A 19319-nucleotide genomic window follows, 5' to 3' on the forward strand; every position below is an offset into this window, starting at 1 on the left:
ACTAATGGCTCTTCCTCAGACGACTGGAAGGTAGAGACACTGCTAATCTTGGGACTGCATTTCTTATAGAATGGTGATACAGCTTTAAGAGGGAGCATCCTAAGAAGCAACGGCTGAAAAGCAAGCATTCCAAGATACCAAAGCAAAAGATGCAAGACTTCTTCTGACCTAGCCTCAGAAGCCACATAGCATCACTTCCCTCATATTTTACTGATTACAAGCAAGTCACTAAGGTCAGCTCAGATTCAAGGGAAAGGAAATTGGACTCCACCTCTTGATGGAAGAGTGGCAAGGTCACAAGCAGAAGAATATGGGGGATGGGAGATACTGTCACCATCTGGGAAAAATGTAAAAAGTCACAATGGATATGAAAAGATTGATCAGGCTCAAGAGGAAAAAAGTTGAGGCTTCAACCAGTAACAGTTCTCCTGAAATGATAACAATATGTACAATAAAAACAAAACTACAATCATTTCTCAAAAAACTTAAAAACTAGAAATTATGACAATTATTTGTTATTGGGTTCACCATTTAACGTAAAACTGTTTTTATTAGTTAAATTTTATGAAAACACTTCTGTGGCCTCTATACTATCATTTTGAAAAAGTATATACAATGAACATATACAAATAATGCTCTAAGTGTTCTTCTGAATAGCTTAATGTTATTAAACAATTTACACAAAATTTGAACCTAGTAATGAAAATATGTATATCCCATCATTCAAAATAATTTACCACATTGCACATGAGGAAAAAATCATGTTTTGTTTTTTGTTTGCCTGTTTTTTTTTTGTTTGTTTTTTTAAGTAAGCTCTACACCCAATGTGGGGCTTGAACTCACAACCTTGAGATCAAGAGTCACATGCTCTACCGACTGAGCGAGGCAGGCACTCCAAAACATGTACTGTAAAGTATAAAAGATGAGTGGACTATTGAAAAAATATAATTTACTACTATTTTCTCTGTCCAGAAACACTACATATCTACCATAATCACAATTCATCAATAAGATGGCCATTATCTTAATACTCACAATGATCACAATTATTTTATGTATCATTAGGAAGAGAGAAAAATACTGCCAGATAATTAGATCATGGCATGAAACTCTCTTAGTTGTTCATGAGATGCATATCCATTTCAGAGCTGTTTAAAAACACATGTATTTTTTTAAAGACATTAATGTTTAAATATGGTGCTCATTGACTTAATAGGAAGGATGCTATTATATAAAATCTTCACAATTCAACTGATCGTGAGTATAAATGTTGTGATATCTCTACTTGTTTTTGCATAGTGTGTTGATATAGCAAAAAACAAGATTTTTCTTGGTAAATCATTTGACTTATAACCTGAGAAGAAATTCTTAAATTTTAGATACATTCTTAATACATCATCAAATAAGTTTGATAAAATGTGGTATCGTTTCTACTGATCTTATTAAAGTAATTATCAGGAAAATCCACGAGAAAAACAGCTTTAAAATTAAAAGGGGAGAGGAGTTTTCTAAAATTATTGGAAATGACTAGCAGGCAGGAAGTTACAGATTGTCTTTTTCATTCTGAAAATTGTAGATGCTCCAAAGACAAAATCTTTTCTATTTTTTTTTTTTTTTTTTCTGAGCACAGGGCATAGGTATGGTAAATTAAACTCTATAAACTAAATGTCAAGTATAAACATGGTGTATTAGTTTGCATAGTCTTACTTATATTTTTAATAAGCCAAATAAATAAATTTGGCCACAAAGCTACCATAATTTCAAATCTAGGTAAAGTGGTAACAAAGGCCTTAAACACTAAATATTTTAATTCATAATACAAAACAAAATATCTCAACAGCTTTAAAATTTAAATATTTCATACAGATATGCACTGATGATCAGATCTTTTTAATGACATCACTGAATATACAAGATATTATAAAATACATTGTAGGGGTGCGTGGGTGGCTCAGTCAGTTAAGCATCCAACTCTTGATTTTCAGTTCAGGCCATGATCTCATGGTCCTGAGATAGAGCCTCATGTCAGGCTCCATGCTGGGTGTGGAACCTGCTTGGGATTCTCCCTCTCCCTCTGCCCCTCCCCTGCTTAGGCATGTGCACACACTCACGCTCTCTCTCTCAAGAATATATGTATATGTATGTATATACATACATATAGTAAATAATATATATATATATTATTTCTCCTTGAAAATGAAAATATTAACTGAGAAATCTAACAGTATCTCCTCCAATCTTTCCAAATGATAAAAATGTACTTTTTACTTATCTTTTAATATTCTGGACCAGGTTAATTAAAGGGCATTTTTGGGGTACCTGCGTGTCTCAGTCGGTTGAATGTCCAGCTCTTGGTTTCAGCTCAGGTCTGATTTCACGATTCCTGGGCCCCACCTGGGTTCCACACTGCCGGTGAGGAGCCTACTTGGAATAATCTCCCTCCTCTTTCTGCCCCTCCCCAACTTGTGCCCATGCTCTCTGTCAAAATAAATAAATAAACTAAAAAAAAAAATAAATAAAGAGCATTTTTTTCCCTTAAAATGAAAAGATACAAAGATCTCATGTGATAAGAATTTTAAGTATTTTAAATGAATCTGATCAATATTTACCTATATATTTGAATTAAAGGGCTGAAAATTTTTTTCTCATTAGAACATTAGTTTAATATATAAATTAACCTTTGACTTTCAGAGCTTTCCTAAATATCAAGGTCTTATCCTTGATTCCTATTCTCTTCCTTTCTCTAATTTTCATTATGTGGAATTAAATCTTCTAAAAAATATTTTATTAAGTAGAATTTGTATTTCTTGTTATTTATTTTAAAAGGTGATCCTCCCTCAGGAGATTCTTTAACAACAACAAAAAAAAAACAAAAAAAACACAACTTCCTCTTTTTAAATAAAAAATTACAAAAATAAAAACCTTAAATTGAATTACCTTATGAATTAACTCTGACTCAACTCATTGATTCTCCAAAACAGAAAGACAGCTCTTATATTTTTATCCTTGACAGCACCACTAGAGTAAAGTAAGTATCTATCTACTTATACTTTACTCAAGGGAAAAATATGCACAATTTTTTCTCTACAAATATTTAATAACAAGATCTATTATTCCTTCTTTGGATTTCTAATTAATTTCTATTATTGGGTAAAAATTAATTAATTAACTAACTAATTAAAAGGGCTTTAGCGAAATTGCAGTCTTTAAAAAGTCCTCAATTTTTTTTAAATCCAAATTAAGTAAATCAACTCTATTTCCCTAAACACCTCCCATTATTGCTATTTTAGTCTTTTGATATGAGTAAGGTAAGCAACAGCTGCTTTTGTTCCAGATAGATATTAAAAGCCCATGAGAATGACATACACATTTAAATTACAGAAAACTATATATAATTATCACTTCTTAAATTTCGTAAAAGAAGAAAAAAAATCCTACTGGCTCTTTTTTACTTCAAAGAAAATTACTGAGATAAATTTTTTGTTTGTTTTAATTCAGCCTTGGTATGACTTTAACTCTAAAAGTTTTTAAAAACAATAAGAAAGGGAAAATATTTTAAGCTAATAATCTGATTCAAAAGAAAATCAGAACGCAGACAGCCTATCTCAAATTTTAAATATATAATGTGGACAATTTACCTACGTTGGAATAGTTAGGAAAGTCCTCATTGAACAGGCAGAATTTTACTTGTACGATTTGTCATGCAAAGTATTTAAGAGGATAGCCTATCTTTTTCCATGGGTAGAAACTGCTTAAGTTTATCAATGTTTAATAGAATTCAAATTTGGAAAAGAAGCCCAGGAGTTTGATTCAGAGAATGTCTGGGAAACAATCAGAACAGGAAGGTCCCTAAGCAAGAGGAATCATTTTTGTTCTAGAAACAAGCATCTCTCAGATAAGAAAGAGGCCTCAGTATATGATCTAACTGGATGCACCACTTTGACACAGGAAAATATAGGAGCTGGTCAAGAGCAAGTGAAGATGGTAATAAAAAGCAGAAAGTTTCCCTCAGTAACACTGCCAAGAAACTGAAGAAACTAATACCAAACATTCATTGAAAACACAAAAGCCTAGTTTCTCTCACCAGCAGAATTAGCCTGGAAGTCTCAGCAAGTGAACAAGCTGATGGAAAACTAAATGTTAGGCAGCTGAAGGGGCAGGAAAAGAACCTTTGAGGGACGATCAGCTAGCAAAGTGCCCTCCTTATTCATTGCGCCCTCCAGGAGAGACCACTTAGAAAGTGAGAGGTTTCCAAGCACACCACAAGTTCTAAAGGACCAGGCAGAGGTGCCAGCTCAAACCTACCTTGGTCTGAACTTGAGCTCTCAAGCAATCAAGACAGGAGTTAGGTAAGAATGATTCCCAAATAGGAGACTTAAAATGCCCCACCCACTCCACTCCCTCACCTCACCAGCCCCTCAAGTAAGTAAATGTAAATAAGTAATCTCACTGGGAATGTGGACATGGAGATGAAACCAAGTAACTTCTATTTATATTTCAAACATAAAATCCTGCTGAGATTCCCAATTCTCTGCAAACTTCCCAGTGTTCATATTGTTACTTTATGTATGTCTCTGTAGTGAATAAAATTAAAATCCTAGACATAAAGAAAGGAGTAGGCCCTGTGGAAGGAAAAACTGACAAAGGAAAATAGTGAAAAAAGATCAAAGGTTATGTTTATCGTCTGGAAAAGATAAGAAGAGTACATAGGAAGGTGACCTGTGATAGGATAGGTTTACAGATTTAATTTATAGCAAGCTCCCAATGTCCTTTCACAAGAATATCCCAGGTTAGAGAAAAAAGGAAAGAAGATAGTCTAGTGTATGGGGCTATCTGTTGATGAGATTTGCACAAGGAAAACATCCCCATAATTTCTAATACACATTAAAGTATCCTATTGTAAGCAATACAGAAGTCATTTTTGATATCTAAAGATTTTCCATTTCTCTTATGTATTTGGGCTTTTGTCCATAATAAAAATTATAATACGAATTCAGCTCTGAAATATTTTCCTTTATTTTCTCTTTTCATATCTATCTCAGAGCTGACAAACCAAGGATAATGATGATAGGAGGGCTAAGATAAGGTGATACGGAAGATAAGGCAATGATCAAGGAAAAGCAAGAAAAAGGAATATTGAATGGGTCATATATGAGCAGTACAATGTTCCCATGGAAGTAGGGCACTTCATTTAGAAATAGCATGCCTCAAGAATTTAGATTCCTTCATCAAATATTAATTGAGTACCAATTAAGTATAAGATACTAGACTACAAAATTGAACATGATATATTTTTACAGCCTATATGTTTACTTCCCTTAGGTATGAGAACTTTTACATTGCTCTTAATAAGCAATTCAATACATGATTGCTAAAACAAAGTTGTAATGAAGAAAGAGAGCTAACATATAGAGATTTCCCTATTACTCTAAGTTTCAAAAACTTCTGGAAGAAGTCATGGATCATTTAAGTCCATTTAGTTTTCCTCCTAAATCTGAATCTACTTCTCCCCCTATACAATACATGACTGCTTTCTAAAATGAAATTGTGGCCTATAAAGATCATTCAGGCATTGACAATGCTTGAGTCTTAAGTCTTGCTTCAAAAACCATAAACAGCTTTTGAATATCTTAGGAACTCAACATAGTACATTAATACCAAACAAATTTTATTAGTTGCCCTAGAGTTCAAATTAAAAGTACCTGAACTAGTGAACAGATCTGAGAAATTTCCTGGGCTATATAGAAAACACCAGGCAAGCTATCTAAGTGAGTCTACCCTTAGTGTGATAAGTATTTACCTTTCACTGAGTGGTACTTTCCCCTTGTCTTAATGTTAGCTCCTTCCTTCCTATCACCCCCTAAATGTGAGCTTTTTTTTTTTTTTTTAATAAATTTCCACCCCCAGGCCTCAATTCTTTTTCTTTTTTTTAATGTTTATTTATTTTTGAGAGAAAGAGAGAGAACAAGATGGGAAAGGGCAGAGAGAGGGAGACAGAGGATCCGAAGCAAGAGAGCTCGATGTGGTGCTCAAACTCACAAACTGTGAGCCCAGGCCTCAATTCTTAACTCACCTTTTTTCTCTCATTATTAAACCCATTCTTATAGCTGAATACACTTTCTCTATGTTCTTCCTTCCAAATTTCAGATTTCTGCTAATGGCATCACAAAGTCCATCGGTAGTGTTGACTACAAATTTAAAAAATTTTTATGTCTTCCTTGATTCTTACAACTCTTCTTTATTATCCTTCATTTTCATCTTTCATTTTCAATTTCAATTGCTGCTACCCTCATTCGAAGGCTTTTCAGCTCTTACCAAGACTGTTAGGAAAGCCTCTCCCCAGTTTTCACCTTTAGTCCTTTCCCTTTCTTCAGTTCCTCTCACACAATGCCCTCATATTAATCGTCCTAAAAGATAATTTACTATTTTTTGAATATGCTCAAAAAATGATTCTCCATTGCAGGCATAACAGAAGTTTCATCTAGTATAGTTGAAATAGTTATCAGTGAATATTTGGAAAACCTGAGTTTTCCTCACAAAACCTTGCTCAACTTTTAAACAATGGCATATCATTTACTTCTCTGGGTACCAAATTCCCTATCTAGTAAAATAAGTAGGTTGGACCAAATAAGCATTTTGGAACTCTTTTATTTTAAATTGTTGGACTGTTTTGGGTTCTGACACTGGCAATATATAAAAAATAAAGAGACACAGAGATAGAGAGACAGAGATGCTTATTTAAGAGTCTTACCAAGAACCCATAAGGAAGAGTTCTTGAACCCTGCAGGGGGTAAAGGAAGACAGATGCAGAAACAGCTGTGAAAGGCTGTTGTGACATGATAAAGACTTGAACTTAAGCATCTGCAGTGAGATTAGAGAGGAGAAGACATGCATAAGGAATGTTTAGGCAATAGATTTGACTGGTTTGGATGACTAGTCAAGGACAAAGGAGAACAATCACTGGGATTAAAAAAAGATTCATTTATGGCATGCATAATGACTTAAATGGAGATTCATTCCATTTAATCAGAAAGAGAAAATTGAAAGAAATGGGAAAGGAGAACTAAACTGCTTCAGGTAAAACAGAAGAGGCCAAGAGCCTCTCCTCTAGGGTGTTCTCTTCCTTCTCACCTCTAGGCCAAGAGTCTGGGAAACTCAACATAAAAGCAATGAGAGGATAATTTCATAGTGTTCTCACAGTTTTAAAATTTTACTATCTGTTAGCTAAGCATTAATCCTGTGTTTGATTTTTCTACTCCATAGTCAAACAGCTCTGCTTACTATTCCCTAAATACACCTTATATTTTTCCAATGTCAACCTGTTTCTCTGATATACCCTCTCACACACATCTCTTCTCATCCAAATCCTAGTTGTCATTCAAAAGTCAGTGCACAGATTATTTAAACTCATACAGTATAACAGGTATTATCTATATTATACTCATAACAACTAACTCATGATATACAGCTCATATACCTGTCCAAATTATGAATCCCTAGAGAGAGAAATATTTATGTCTCTGCCTCTCACACAGCCTCAAAGTAACTTGTATATAAATGGGTTCTCAAAAAAGAGTTAATAAAGAAATGACAGAATGATTCTAAGTTATATCTACCAAAATCACTCGTCTCAGTGATAATTCTGCATAGAAATACACTGATGAATAGTTGTACACCTTTCTTCTTTAAAAATCTAGATATTTTAATGTATCACTATTTATTTATTTATCTATTTATCTATTTATTTATTTATTCATTCATTCATTCATTCATTCATTCATTCATTCATTCATTTATTATTGAGAGAGAGAGAGCGAGCAGGGGAAAGGGGCAGAGGGAGAGAGATAGAACCCAAAGTATACTTCATGCACAGCACAGAGCCCGATGCAGGGCTCAGTCCCACAACCTGGGATCATGATCTGAGCTGAAATCAAGAGTCAGATGCTCAACTGACTGAGCCACCCCAGCATTCCAAAATACCACACATTTTAAAGTTAAAGTTTGACTTTCATAAGAAAAATCATAAAAACCACTTAAAAAATATCTGTACCTTCTTTTTGAAGAGATTGTGACAATTTCCTTTTAGAAAGTTCAAAGATTCAGAAATTAGCACCTAAACTTTGACAACTGACAACATCTATCTACTGTGGCTGGCTGCAAATAACTCCCTGTATTATAATAGTAGTTGTTTGTGGTTTTAAACCCAAGAGACAGAGTAAAGTATCAGGTCATATTTATGTAGTGGGGGGGGGAGAAGACCTTTATACTCAAAATAAATGGAATCAAATGTGTAAATATTTCATGAAGTCTGAAAACAGATAACACATTCTTATTCATACAAAATAGCATGTCACATCATTATAGCCCTGCCCATTAATTCTTGGCTAAGTAACTATTTTTTTTTTTAATTTCTAGTATATATTCAAAGATACAACACCTAAATTTGTGAGGCACTTATTTTTTTACAACAGAGATGTGGACCCCTAACCTCACTACCAATGCCCACAAAATCCAAGAAATACAATAATAATTAAAAACTAGATTGGGGTAAATTAAACATGATTTTTTCCAGTATTTTTAATTTTTTTCCCTCTTATCAAAGGGAAAAGGAATAAAAACAAGGTAAGACTTTCATAAAGTTGTATTAAGTTGTCTACAAAATACAGCAATTTTGGGGAGGACTTTTTTTGTTGTTGTGTAAACATTTAATTTTTAAGTAATTGCTACACCCAACATGAGGCTGGAACTCACAACCCCAAGACCAAAAGTCACACACTCTACCAACTGAGTCGGCCAGATGCCCCCCAAAATATACCAATTTTAAATCAAGTTGTGTAACATATAAACAGAAAACCAAGTGGCTACAGAAATATTACACTACAAATCTAAAGTATTTAGACACATTTTGTTTTTCCTTTTAAAAACCTCTAAAATAATTTATTTCATATGACTTTTAAATTTATGAATTTCATATCTCTAATAGTACATTAGAATTATATATTATTTTTGAAAGAGTATCCTATTTCTATCAGTTTTGCTTTTATGTTATTACTCTATGGCAACATAATCACAGGTAGTATAATATCAGCATCAAAAATAGTAAAGAAGGGGCACCTGGGTGGCTCAGTCAGTTAAGTGTCTGACTTCAGCTCAGGTCATGATCCCGTGCTTAGTGGATTCAAGCCCCAAATCAGGCTCTGTCCTGACAGCATGGAGCGTACTTGGAATTTTCTTTCTCTCTCTCTCTCTCTCTCTCTCTCCCTCCCTCCCTCCCTCCCTCCCTCTCTCCCTCCCTCTCTGCCCCTTCCCTGCTTGTGCTCTTTGTTTCAAAATAAATAAATATCTAAAAAAAAAAGATGAAATTCCTTTAAACCATATACTTTGAAAAAATAAATTATTTTTCACAATGAAACAAGCTGTCAATAAAGTCATACTTACTATGTTTATCTCTTTTCCATATTAGTTTCTCCATTTATTTCTTTAAGGATTTTGTAGTATCTATCTAATGCTAGAAATTATGGTGTAAATTTTTTTAAGTTTATTTATTTATTTTGAGGGGGTGTAGGGGCTGACAGAGAGGAAGAGAGAGAATCCCAAGCAGGTTCCCCATTGTCAGCACTGAGCTCAATGCCAGGCTTGACTCAGGGCTTAATCTCATGAACCATGAGATCACTACCTGAGCCAAAATCAAGAGTCCGACGCTTAACCAACTGAGCCACCCATGTTATAAAATATTTTTAAGTAGATTTCTTCCAAAATGCCTATACTTTTTTTGCTTGTCTCCTATTATTCATGTCTTCTATCAAATGACTGACATAACATATTGCCCTACAGGAAATCCCCAGGATCAAAAGAAATAAGAAACATAGCTGATATAGTTATCTGCAGTACTTTGAAGCCACCCAGAAGCATTCCTAGGCACAGTGACAAGCTGGGATTACAGACACACAGATACCACGTGTAAAGCGGTAGACGTGCTTCTTCAAATGGACACAGCTTACACAAAAACAAAAACAAAAATAAACAACTTACCTTATGCTAGAAAGAATATAAGGTGGTTTATAAAGTTTACACATTGCAAAAGAAATTAAACTAGATCCTATCAGAAATGAAAACAATGGTAGAAACAAGACAGCATATAAGGTGAAAAGTGAACCTGTTGAGGTGAACAAATGCGTATATACTGACTGATAAACATTAATACACACCTACAACAGTTTTTATTATCTTAATGGATTTTAAATCTAAGTTTATTTGTTCCTATCCTGTTGAGAACTCTCGTTTAGGGGTGCCTGGGTGGCTCAGGTGGCTAAGCATCCGACTGTGGCTCAGGTCATGATCTCACGGTTCGTGAGTTCAAGCACCCCATGAGGCTGTGTGCTGACAGCTCAGAGCCTGGAGCCTGCTTCAGGTTCTGTGCCTCCCTCTCTCCCTGCCCCTCCTCCACCCATGTTCTGACACTCTCTCTTTCTCAAAAAAAAAAAAAAAAAAAGAATAAACATTAAAAAAACAACAACTCTACTTTACACTGTGTAGGAGAATTATAGCCTAATGTGATACATTAATTTGAGCAGGTACTAATTACAGCTACTATACACTGAAAACAACCCCCATCCGATGTTATGTGTACTTGCCAGCTCTCTCCATAGTCTTAAATACACATTCTGACTGATCTAACAATCTAAGACTATAATATGTTTCTCCATGTAATTTACTACTTGACATTTCAAACTTCTTGAGAAAAGATCTCTTTCACTAGATGGTAGCCCATGAGAATAGGGATTGTATCTATTTTGTTCACAGCTAGATTCCCTAGTGCCGTGCCTCCTGAGATATAAAGGCTTTGCTACCTGCTTTGATTCATTTGTTATGTCTTTACAGATTACTGTCTTATCTAAATTTGTTTTGAAATACAAAATGAATAAAGGTAGTATTAAATGACCTTCCTAAAACTACATATCCAGTTACATTGAACTAAAAAATAACAAAAACTTCTTAGATAATATTTTATTTAATCATTCATTTATGTAAACACCACACATTATTTGAACATCTCATGTCAGGCACCATGCCGGGCACAGGGGATGAAAAAGACAAGACAAAGCCTCCTCCCTGAGAAAGCTCACCAATCATTAGAGAAAACATTCCATTATAAAAATCTAATATACAGGAATATCAGGGAGGTACACAGAAGATGTTATCATAGCAAAGGGTGTACTTAACTCTCTGCAATAGTTTTTTTTCTTTTTAGAAAAATGTATTTTTTTAATTGAAGTATAACTGATATATAATATATTAGTTTCAGGTGTGCAAAATGGTGATTTGACATTTATATACATTACAAAATGGTTACCATAAGTGTAGTTACTATCTGTCACCATACAAAGTTATTATAAAATTATTGACTATATTCACTATGTTATACTTTCTACAGAAGTATTTTCCTATATAATATATGATTATCTGCAAAAACAATTTTCATAAGGTATGAATAAAAACATTATTCTCCTATTGTTTGATTTACATAATATTACATGTTGTGTATCATTTTTTAAAAGTATCCTATCATGACAAACCTATAACATAATCCTTTCTAGATGTTATAAACATTCTCTTAGGCAAGAATACAAAAATCAGCATCATGTTATCAACAATCACAACTTAAGCCTACAACTTTATCTGAACATTTGAACAACTTAAAACCTCTCCAGTCTACCAGACTTACAGACTACTATATTCTGTTAACATTTATCGAACTATCTATTATTTGACAGACCCCAGGGAAAAACAAATCGAATACTGTGCTCTCCAAGAGCTCATTGTAATAATGTGATTTCATTACCACCACACTAAAGCAATGATATATTTCGGCTCTATCACTGCTTTAGGACAATTAAGGAATCTTCATTCATACCAGAGAACTAAAATTATAATCACTGTATACATTTCTCATTAAGTTTAATAGTATATATTGATACTTTTCTTAGGAAATGAATGAAATTAGAAACGAATTGTTAAATAAAACAACTCTATGTTAATCTGAAGCACAAAAAAAATCTAGTAAATATTAATTAACTCCACGTAAAAGCATTGCCTGTGATTTCAGAGTAAAACAGAAACATACTAATGGGGAGAAAAGAAAAGCTAGTTCAATAAACATTACAAGTTAGCATGTATTAGTTTTAATCATGTGAGGTGATGGCTTACTTTTAATGATAATATTGTAGCATCTAATAATAATTTTACAGCTCAGATAAACCTAGTTCTCACTCAGGATAAAAATTACAGTACCAAGTTAGTTATCTCCCAGTCATGTGGCAAAATAATGGCTCCGTAGTAAAATCTCTATACTCTCTCATATGATAAATTCCTAATTATTAAACTTTCCTCCAGCATTTCTGATCTTATTTTCCACTCCCCTCCAGAAAATCAACAGGTAGACATAACTTCACACTATCTACCATAGCAGAGAAGAAACAGATTTGTTTGGAGATCATCACTGTATTTTCCTGCCATCAGTTCTCAAAGAGGAACCTTAGCAATACCCGTAAATACATTGGAAAATACTGTGTTTATTCCTTTCTAAAGTTAATTACCTTAACTATATTTTAATATCTTGCTATTTTAACATTTTTCAAAATTACAAATACAGAAAAAATACAAAATAAATGTATGGAATTTTTATGAAATATTATAAAGCAAGCACATGGTTATTATAAATTAATCATCACCATGGTCAGGCAAAATAGAATTTTGCCAAATATCTCAAAAGCCTTTTCCATGAGCCCCATCCCAATCATAACCTCTTCCCATTTCCCATATTCTAACTTGTATAATAATCATTTCCTTGTGTTTTCTCTTTGTCACCCAAAAGTGCATGCCTGTATACTATTTACTGTTGATTTCCAAATGTGTCATTATTTTACAAATAGCACTGCATATAGATGCTAAATATTTAATACGTTTTAAATATAAATCCAAGAAGATCAAGGTTTTACTCATCTTAAATGTTTTATTTTGTTTTCACTTTTTCTCACAGGAAGTATGAACAGGTAATTTTTTGAGGGAAAGGGTATGAACATTGCATCAATGATCACTTGGCAAATAAAATAATAGAGTGACAAAAATCCATATTCTAATGAGGTCAAAAAACAACCCCCCCCCCAAAAAAATATTAAAATAAAAGCCAAAAATGTTTCTGGGATAATAATTACCAAAAAAAATAGTTTATTAAAAGTTATACAATGGCCTAAAAGTTACATCTATTCAGTTTATAGATCATATGTACACATACATATGTGTGTGTATATGTGCACATACAAAAAGCAAAAGTCTTTCATAAATGCCTACAGCATATAAAAACACAGAACCACCTCAAATATGTGATATTTTACTAAATTAGTTATTTTCTAATTTTGAAGAGACATTGTAAGGTAGTCACTGAAAGGTAAAAGTTTCTCTGTTTTAAAATACATTTCCCGAATATAAAATTAACTGTAAGTACTTGGAAAATACAGAAAGTATTTTGCATAATCCCAATATCAAAAGGTAATCATTTTTAACATTTTAGGCTATTTTTTAATTAAAAAGATTATTCATTATTCACCTCATTACGCCTCTATCATTTCTTTTAAAAAAGTAGTCTATTTTTCATTATCCATTATCAATCATATAAACAAAGACTATAAAGTAACAAGACTATTTTTTAAACATATGAGAATTTATGCATGCAAGTACTTTTTTATTCTAAAGATGAAGCTCTTGAACAAAATATTTTCAGAATGCTCCTTTGAGAGCTACCTTGAAAGGCAGTAGGTATACATATTAATTACTATTACAGAAATGGTCCCATCATGAACTCTAATAAAGAAATACAGAATTCTAGAATTTTGCCACAATCCTATTGTTTGTTCCTGTTTCCCATTTTCTTCCCTGAGTCTTTCAAATTTCTATATCTGCACATTAAACATGAATTGTGTTGATTATTTTCAGAAACTATCTACTATTAAGAAGTCAGGAAATCCTACTCATGAAAATTACCATAAAATTATGCTACAAAAAAATGTATTTCTAAAAATCCAATTATAACATAAAATTATGTAAGTCAACCTCTTCACAAACCTTCATTTAAAAGACAATTTTGGAGACATATTATCACTGAAACTAAACTGGCTTAAAGGTATAATAAAAATGCTGCCTAAAATAAATCAAATCTCTTAAAACTAATATTTAAGATAAAATTAGAAAACATCTGATAAAGCATGTGCTAACATTCATAATGAATTATAAAATCCAAATACTTAATTTTTTTCTAAACTACATTTTTTAGGACCAAATTACATGCTAAGGGATTATTCTTCCTTGAAAATCTATTCTACTTTCAATTGTACTTCTAGCCAATGCTCATGCTCAAAAACTTTGGAATTTTAAGTGCGTTTCTAAAGCTAACAAGTGTCAATATTCTCTGAAATACTGAAAATGCCTCATGAATGCAAAATGAATAGGACAATGATGATGAAGATGATGATGAGGAAGAGGTGGAGGAGGAGGCTATGACAATGATGATTTATCTAATGCTTCTAAGACATGCTAAATTAGTTCAGTATTCCCTGTAAGATCTCTATGGTAAACAGTAGGGTGCATTTTTCTATACAATGGAATTTTGAAAAATTATTTACATAATTAATTCCTTAAAATGTAGATTTCACAAATATTATTGTCCTTTGGAGTAGAACACTGGCACTATCGAATGCCATTTAGTTGTCAAAATTATTGGGTATTTCAAAAATGTTTCCCATGAATGGCAGGTCAAAGCTAGACGTGTCTTTTTGGTGTAGGAGATAGATGAGATGCAAGTATCCCACTCTAGCCAGATTCCTTATCATCATCATGGTTGGATCTCTGCTCTACTTTCCGCCATAAATACTGTGTCCTAGATTCTGCCTTACCTGGATTTTCTCTACATTTTCTTTACATGCAAAAGCATCCGTTTCACTCACCCAAGAGCTATTGTTTGGTACGGAGCAAGCTTTATGAATACAATCAATGTCAGATGAGGCAAGCACAAGCAGTCACTTTAATCAGCTTAGTACACGGTTAAAGTATTACACAGTCCCTGCCAGATGCCCAAAATTTCCCTTCTCTTCAGCCTGCACACTGTTCCTAGTGCTACTTTAGGGCTGTAATTCTCCTGGCTATTTCAACTCTTTAGTCTGAGACTGAAGTATGTCATTTGGAAGAACAAGGTCTTTTTCCCTTTTGAGTCCTGGTTTTGGTTTTTAAGGCTATTCACACAGAATGATGTCCCCCTTCTACCAAGTAAACAAATAACAAATAACCCTCTGGTTAAGTTTTAGGTAGTTACCATCAGATATCTCCTCAGGTTCCAGCCCCATTTCCACCTCCTCCAAGCTAAGGACATTGTGTTTCCTTCCTCCCAAACTCAAGATGTCCTTCCTTTATGGTCAATTCTACAAACAGTATTTTCCCAGACCCGTCACAATACTATCTTATTCTTAAATGCAATTTTTCCCTAAAAAAAAAATTTTGGTTTTTTTTCCCCTCCTATTTTCTACAATTCTACTTCCTAATACCATCAACTCTCTAAAATCACATTTGCAGTTATTCTAACAAAATTCTCAATATACATCACTTAGCCAGGGACAATCTACTGTCCTCCACTCAGAATTAAAAAATTTTAAAAAGTTTTAAAAATCACATTTTCATTTTTGCATAGCATCTTTTGCTGTTTCCCTTAATTCACAATAAGTTTTAGTTGTAGAAATTTATTCAGTATAAAGGATAGTTTTGATATGTAACCGAAAGGTATAAAAAAGAAGAAAATAGTATCTTTAAGTACTTTTTAAATCTTATGTGCAAAAGAGAAACTTATCATTTGTAGTATTCTCATGACTCCTTTTGTGGAATAAAGAATTACTACTTCATTGTTATAAATCTGAAATTTCACAAATCAGGCATGCTTAAAGGTAAAAAAATACGTTTAACAACTTGGAATTAAGACTAACCTTGTATCTTAAGCTTTTCAACAAGACTTAAACACTCATTTGTATTTCGCTATGAAGTTATAACTCTAATTTTTAAGAAAAAATAACACCCAGTTTCTTAAAACCAAAGAAAAAGAATAGATGGTCCAATGAATTTTTCAAGAGTAGTGGTTAAAAAGAAAACTAACGATATAACTTAGTGCAATTAAACATTAACTCACATAATCATGGAAGGCTTTTGCTTCACTTGAATGCTCACATGTTTCCCGTCTTTCTGGAGCTGCACAGTAGAGATCCCAAAATACACTAAAAAAGTAATTATGGTAACATTAAGAAAAGCAGATAACACCAAATGAGAGATCAAAATTCCAAAAATAGAAGACATGTATTACTCTTTATACAAAATGTGTTTTCTTCTTCAGGACAAATGTTTCTATGAAAGATTTAAATCAAGCAGGGTTCTTCCTGCAATAACATCTTTCAGAAATAGCTATGTTTCAGAAATGCTAAGATTTTTTTCTAAAAAAAAATTAAAACATCTTTTAAACTGTCATTTTAAATTATCTGTTTATATAGCTTAAACACATGATTGAAATAATTACAATGCCTTTCACAGCTTCCCCATAAAAAAAAAAAAACAGTAAATAATATCCTAATTTAATCATTAAGGAATAAAGTGACACATTATTTTTTTTCAAGGTAATTTTGTTTTCCAATTACCAGGCCAATATCCTGACCATTTAATCACACTGTTCAAACAAATACATTTTCCTAAAATATTCTCTTTTTTGTCCTTGCAATTACCAAAATAGGTTAGTAATTTTGAAAATTCAAAAAATCCATGGTCTCTGTTTTCCCCTCCTTTTCAAAAACAATGGGAATAAGTAAGGTGGAACTGGTTGGGAAAAATAATTATACTGCTTACAAAATTATGTCTCTGATCATCCTTCCATCAATGAAATTAACAATGAGCATGAGCAAAGGATTCAAATGCAGGAAAGCAAATATCTACAAACACTGGCAACAAAGGCAATTATACTGATCAACAGAAATCTTTTTGTATTATACATTTCCCACTCTACAGAAATGGAAAATAGACTAACCAATTGGTTAAGAGCACAGGTTTTGGAACAGGACACTTCTCAGAAGCCAGCTCTGTAAATTAATTACTAGCTCAAATTGCTTAAATAGATCAGAAACACAATTTCCTCCTTTCTATTAAGGGGATTGTTTCTATAAAATGGGATTGTTGAGAAAATTAAATTATATAACATAAATCCAGCATCTGACAGAGTAAGCATATTATCAATAATATAATCAACACTATGATTAGCTTGCATTAAAGTTTAAAATGCATACATATTGTTAGGACTATCAACAATAGCCAAAGTATGGAAAGAGCCCAAATGTTCATCGATGGATGAATGGATAAAGAAGATATGGTATATATATGCAATGGAGTATGACTCGGCAATCAAAAACAATGAAATCTTGCTATTCGCAACTATGTGGATGGAACTAGAGGGTATTATGTTAAGTGAAATTAGTCAGTCAGAGAAAGACAAATATCATATGACTTCACTCATAAGAGGACTTTAAGATACAAAACAGATGAACATAAGGGAAGGGAAGCAAAAATAATATAAAAACAGGGAGGGGGACAAAAACACAAGAGACTCTTAAATATGGAAAACAAACAGAGGGTTACTGGAGGGGTTGTGGGATGGATTAAATGGGTAAGGGGCATTCAGGAATCTACTCCTGAAATCATTGTTGCCGCTACATGCTAACTTAGATATAAATTTTAAAAAATAATTAAATAAAAATTAAAAAAAGAAAAAAGAACATAGATGGTTAAGTATTGGCATAAAAAAAAAAAAAAAAAAAAAAGATAAATTAAACCTGGCCTCTTTGGTTTGACCCTTGGAGACTCAGCCTGAATCTCTCTCTCCACAGCTAGGAGAAAGCATTCTGTAGGCCTTATAACACAACTAGTTCAGTAAAATAAGATTATCTTCAACAGTAAAAAATATGAATGATTGAGTACTGCCATTTAATTTCCTTTGAAGTTTCCACAATAAGCAAGGAAAATAAGGAAAACAATAACGCAATTAAAAGTTGCACTTGGTCTTCTTTTGGGACAAAAAGTATACGAATTATAGATATACAAAGATACAGGTAAAAGTTTTCTGCCTATATCAAGTGTGTTACGAGTTATAGTATATTGTAATTATTATTTCTTATGTTCATGTTATTAAGGAACTTCAAAGCTCTTAAAAAAGAAAATTATAATGGTCGTCTTTAAATTGTATTTAAACAGAAAATACTATGTGCAATATTATGACAAACATCTTAATATCTCTTCTTATTCACTAATTTCCTAGCAAATGCTGTAAGAACCCTCTTGGAAATTATTACATTTTTACTTTTAAAATGTTGTCTTACAAAATGGACTGGAAAAAAACTAATAATTTCTTATCAGACTATGTCCTAAAAGTTATTAAATAACTATCAATAAATAATTATTTATACACATATTATTAAATTAAATATTTACCTTGGAACAGTAACACTGCTCTATTTCTATTTTTAAGTTTCCCTTTATGGATTTAATGTAAGGTTAAAAGTTTACAAGATCAAGATGAGGGATAATAAAACAACTTACTAAAATGAGATAACTTTTTATATGGTATTTTTCTGACAATAATACATTACCCATACATGATCTCCTTGAATAAAGTTAAAGAAATACACCCTTTGAAGACATTTACCAAAGGGAGAAACACACAGTTCTACAATAATAATTACAGATATTAATACTCCACTCTCAATACTGGATAAAACAACCAGACAAAAGATAAACAAGGAAACAGAAATTAAACAACACAGTAAAGTAACTAGATTTAACAGACATATGCAGAACACTCCACCCAGCAACAACAGCATATACCTTCCTCTCAAGTGCACATGGGACATTTTCCAGAATAGGCCATATGTTAAAGCACACATTAAGTCTCAGTAGATTTGAAAAGATAGATATCATACAAAGTATCTTCTCTTACCACAATGGGATGAAGTTAGAGATCAGTAACAGGAGGAAATGGGTGCCTGGGTGGCTCAGTTGGTTAAGCATCCAACTCTTGATTTCGGCTCAGGTTATGATCACATGCTTTCTAAGTTCAAGCCCCATGTCAGGCTCTGTGCTGTCAGTGCAGAGCCTGATTGGGAGTCTCCCTCTCCCTTTCTCTCTGCCCCTGCCCTGCTCACACACACACATTCTCTCTCACAACAAATAAACTTTAAAAAAAGGGAGAG

General features: G+C 32.8%; 1 protein-coding gene across 5 annotated transcripts in view; it reads right to left on the reverse strand.

The window, feature by feature from the left end:
- The window catches only part of SSBP2 (single stranded DNA binding protein 2), a 313722-nt gene that overhangs the window by 179193 nt on the left and 115210 nt on the right, over positions 1–19319 (reverse strand). For all 5 annotated transcript variants that reach the window (XM_045497122.1, XM_045497123.1, XM_045497124.1 and 2 more), the window contains exon 4: positions 16226–16310. In XM_045497122.1, the coding sequence (XP_045353078.1) occupies positions 16226–16310 (85 nt within the window). The remainder of the gene's footprint in view (positions 1–16225; positions 16311–19319) is intronic.

This window comes from Leopardus geoffroyi, chromosome A1 (genome assembly GCF_018350155.1).
Source record: "Leopardus geoffroyi isolate Oge1 chromosome A1, O.geoffroyi_Oge1_pat1.0, whole genome shotgun sequence".
In the NCBI taxonomy this organism is placed as follows: domain Eukaryota; kingdom Metazoa; phylum Chordata; class Mammalia; order Carnivora; family Felidae; genus Leopardus; species Leopardus geoffroyi.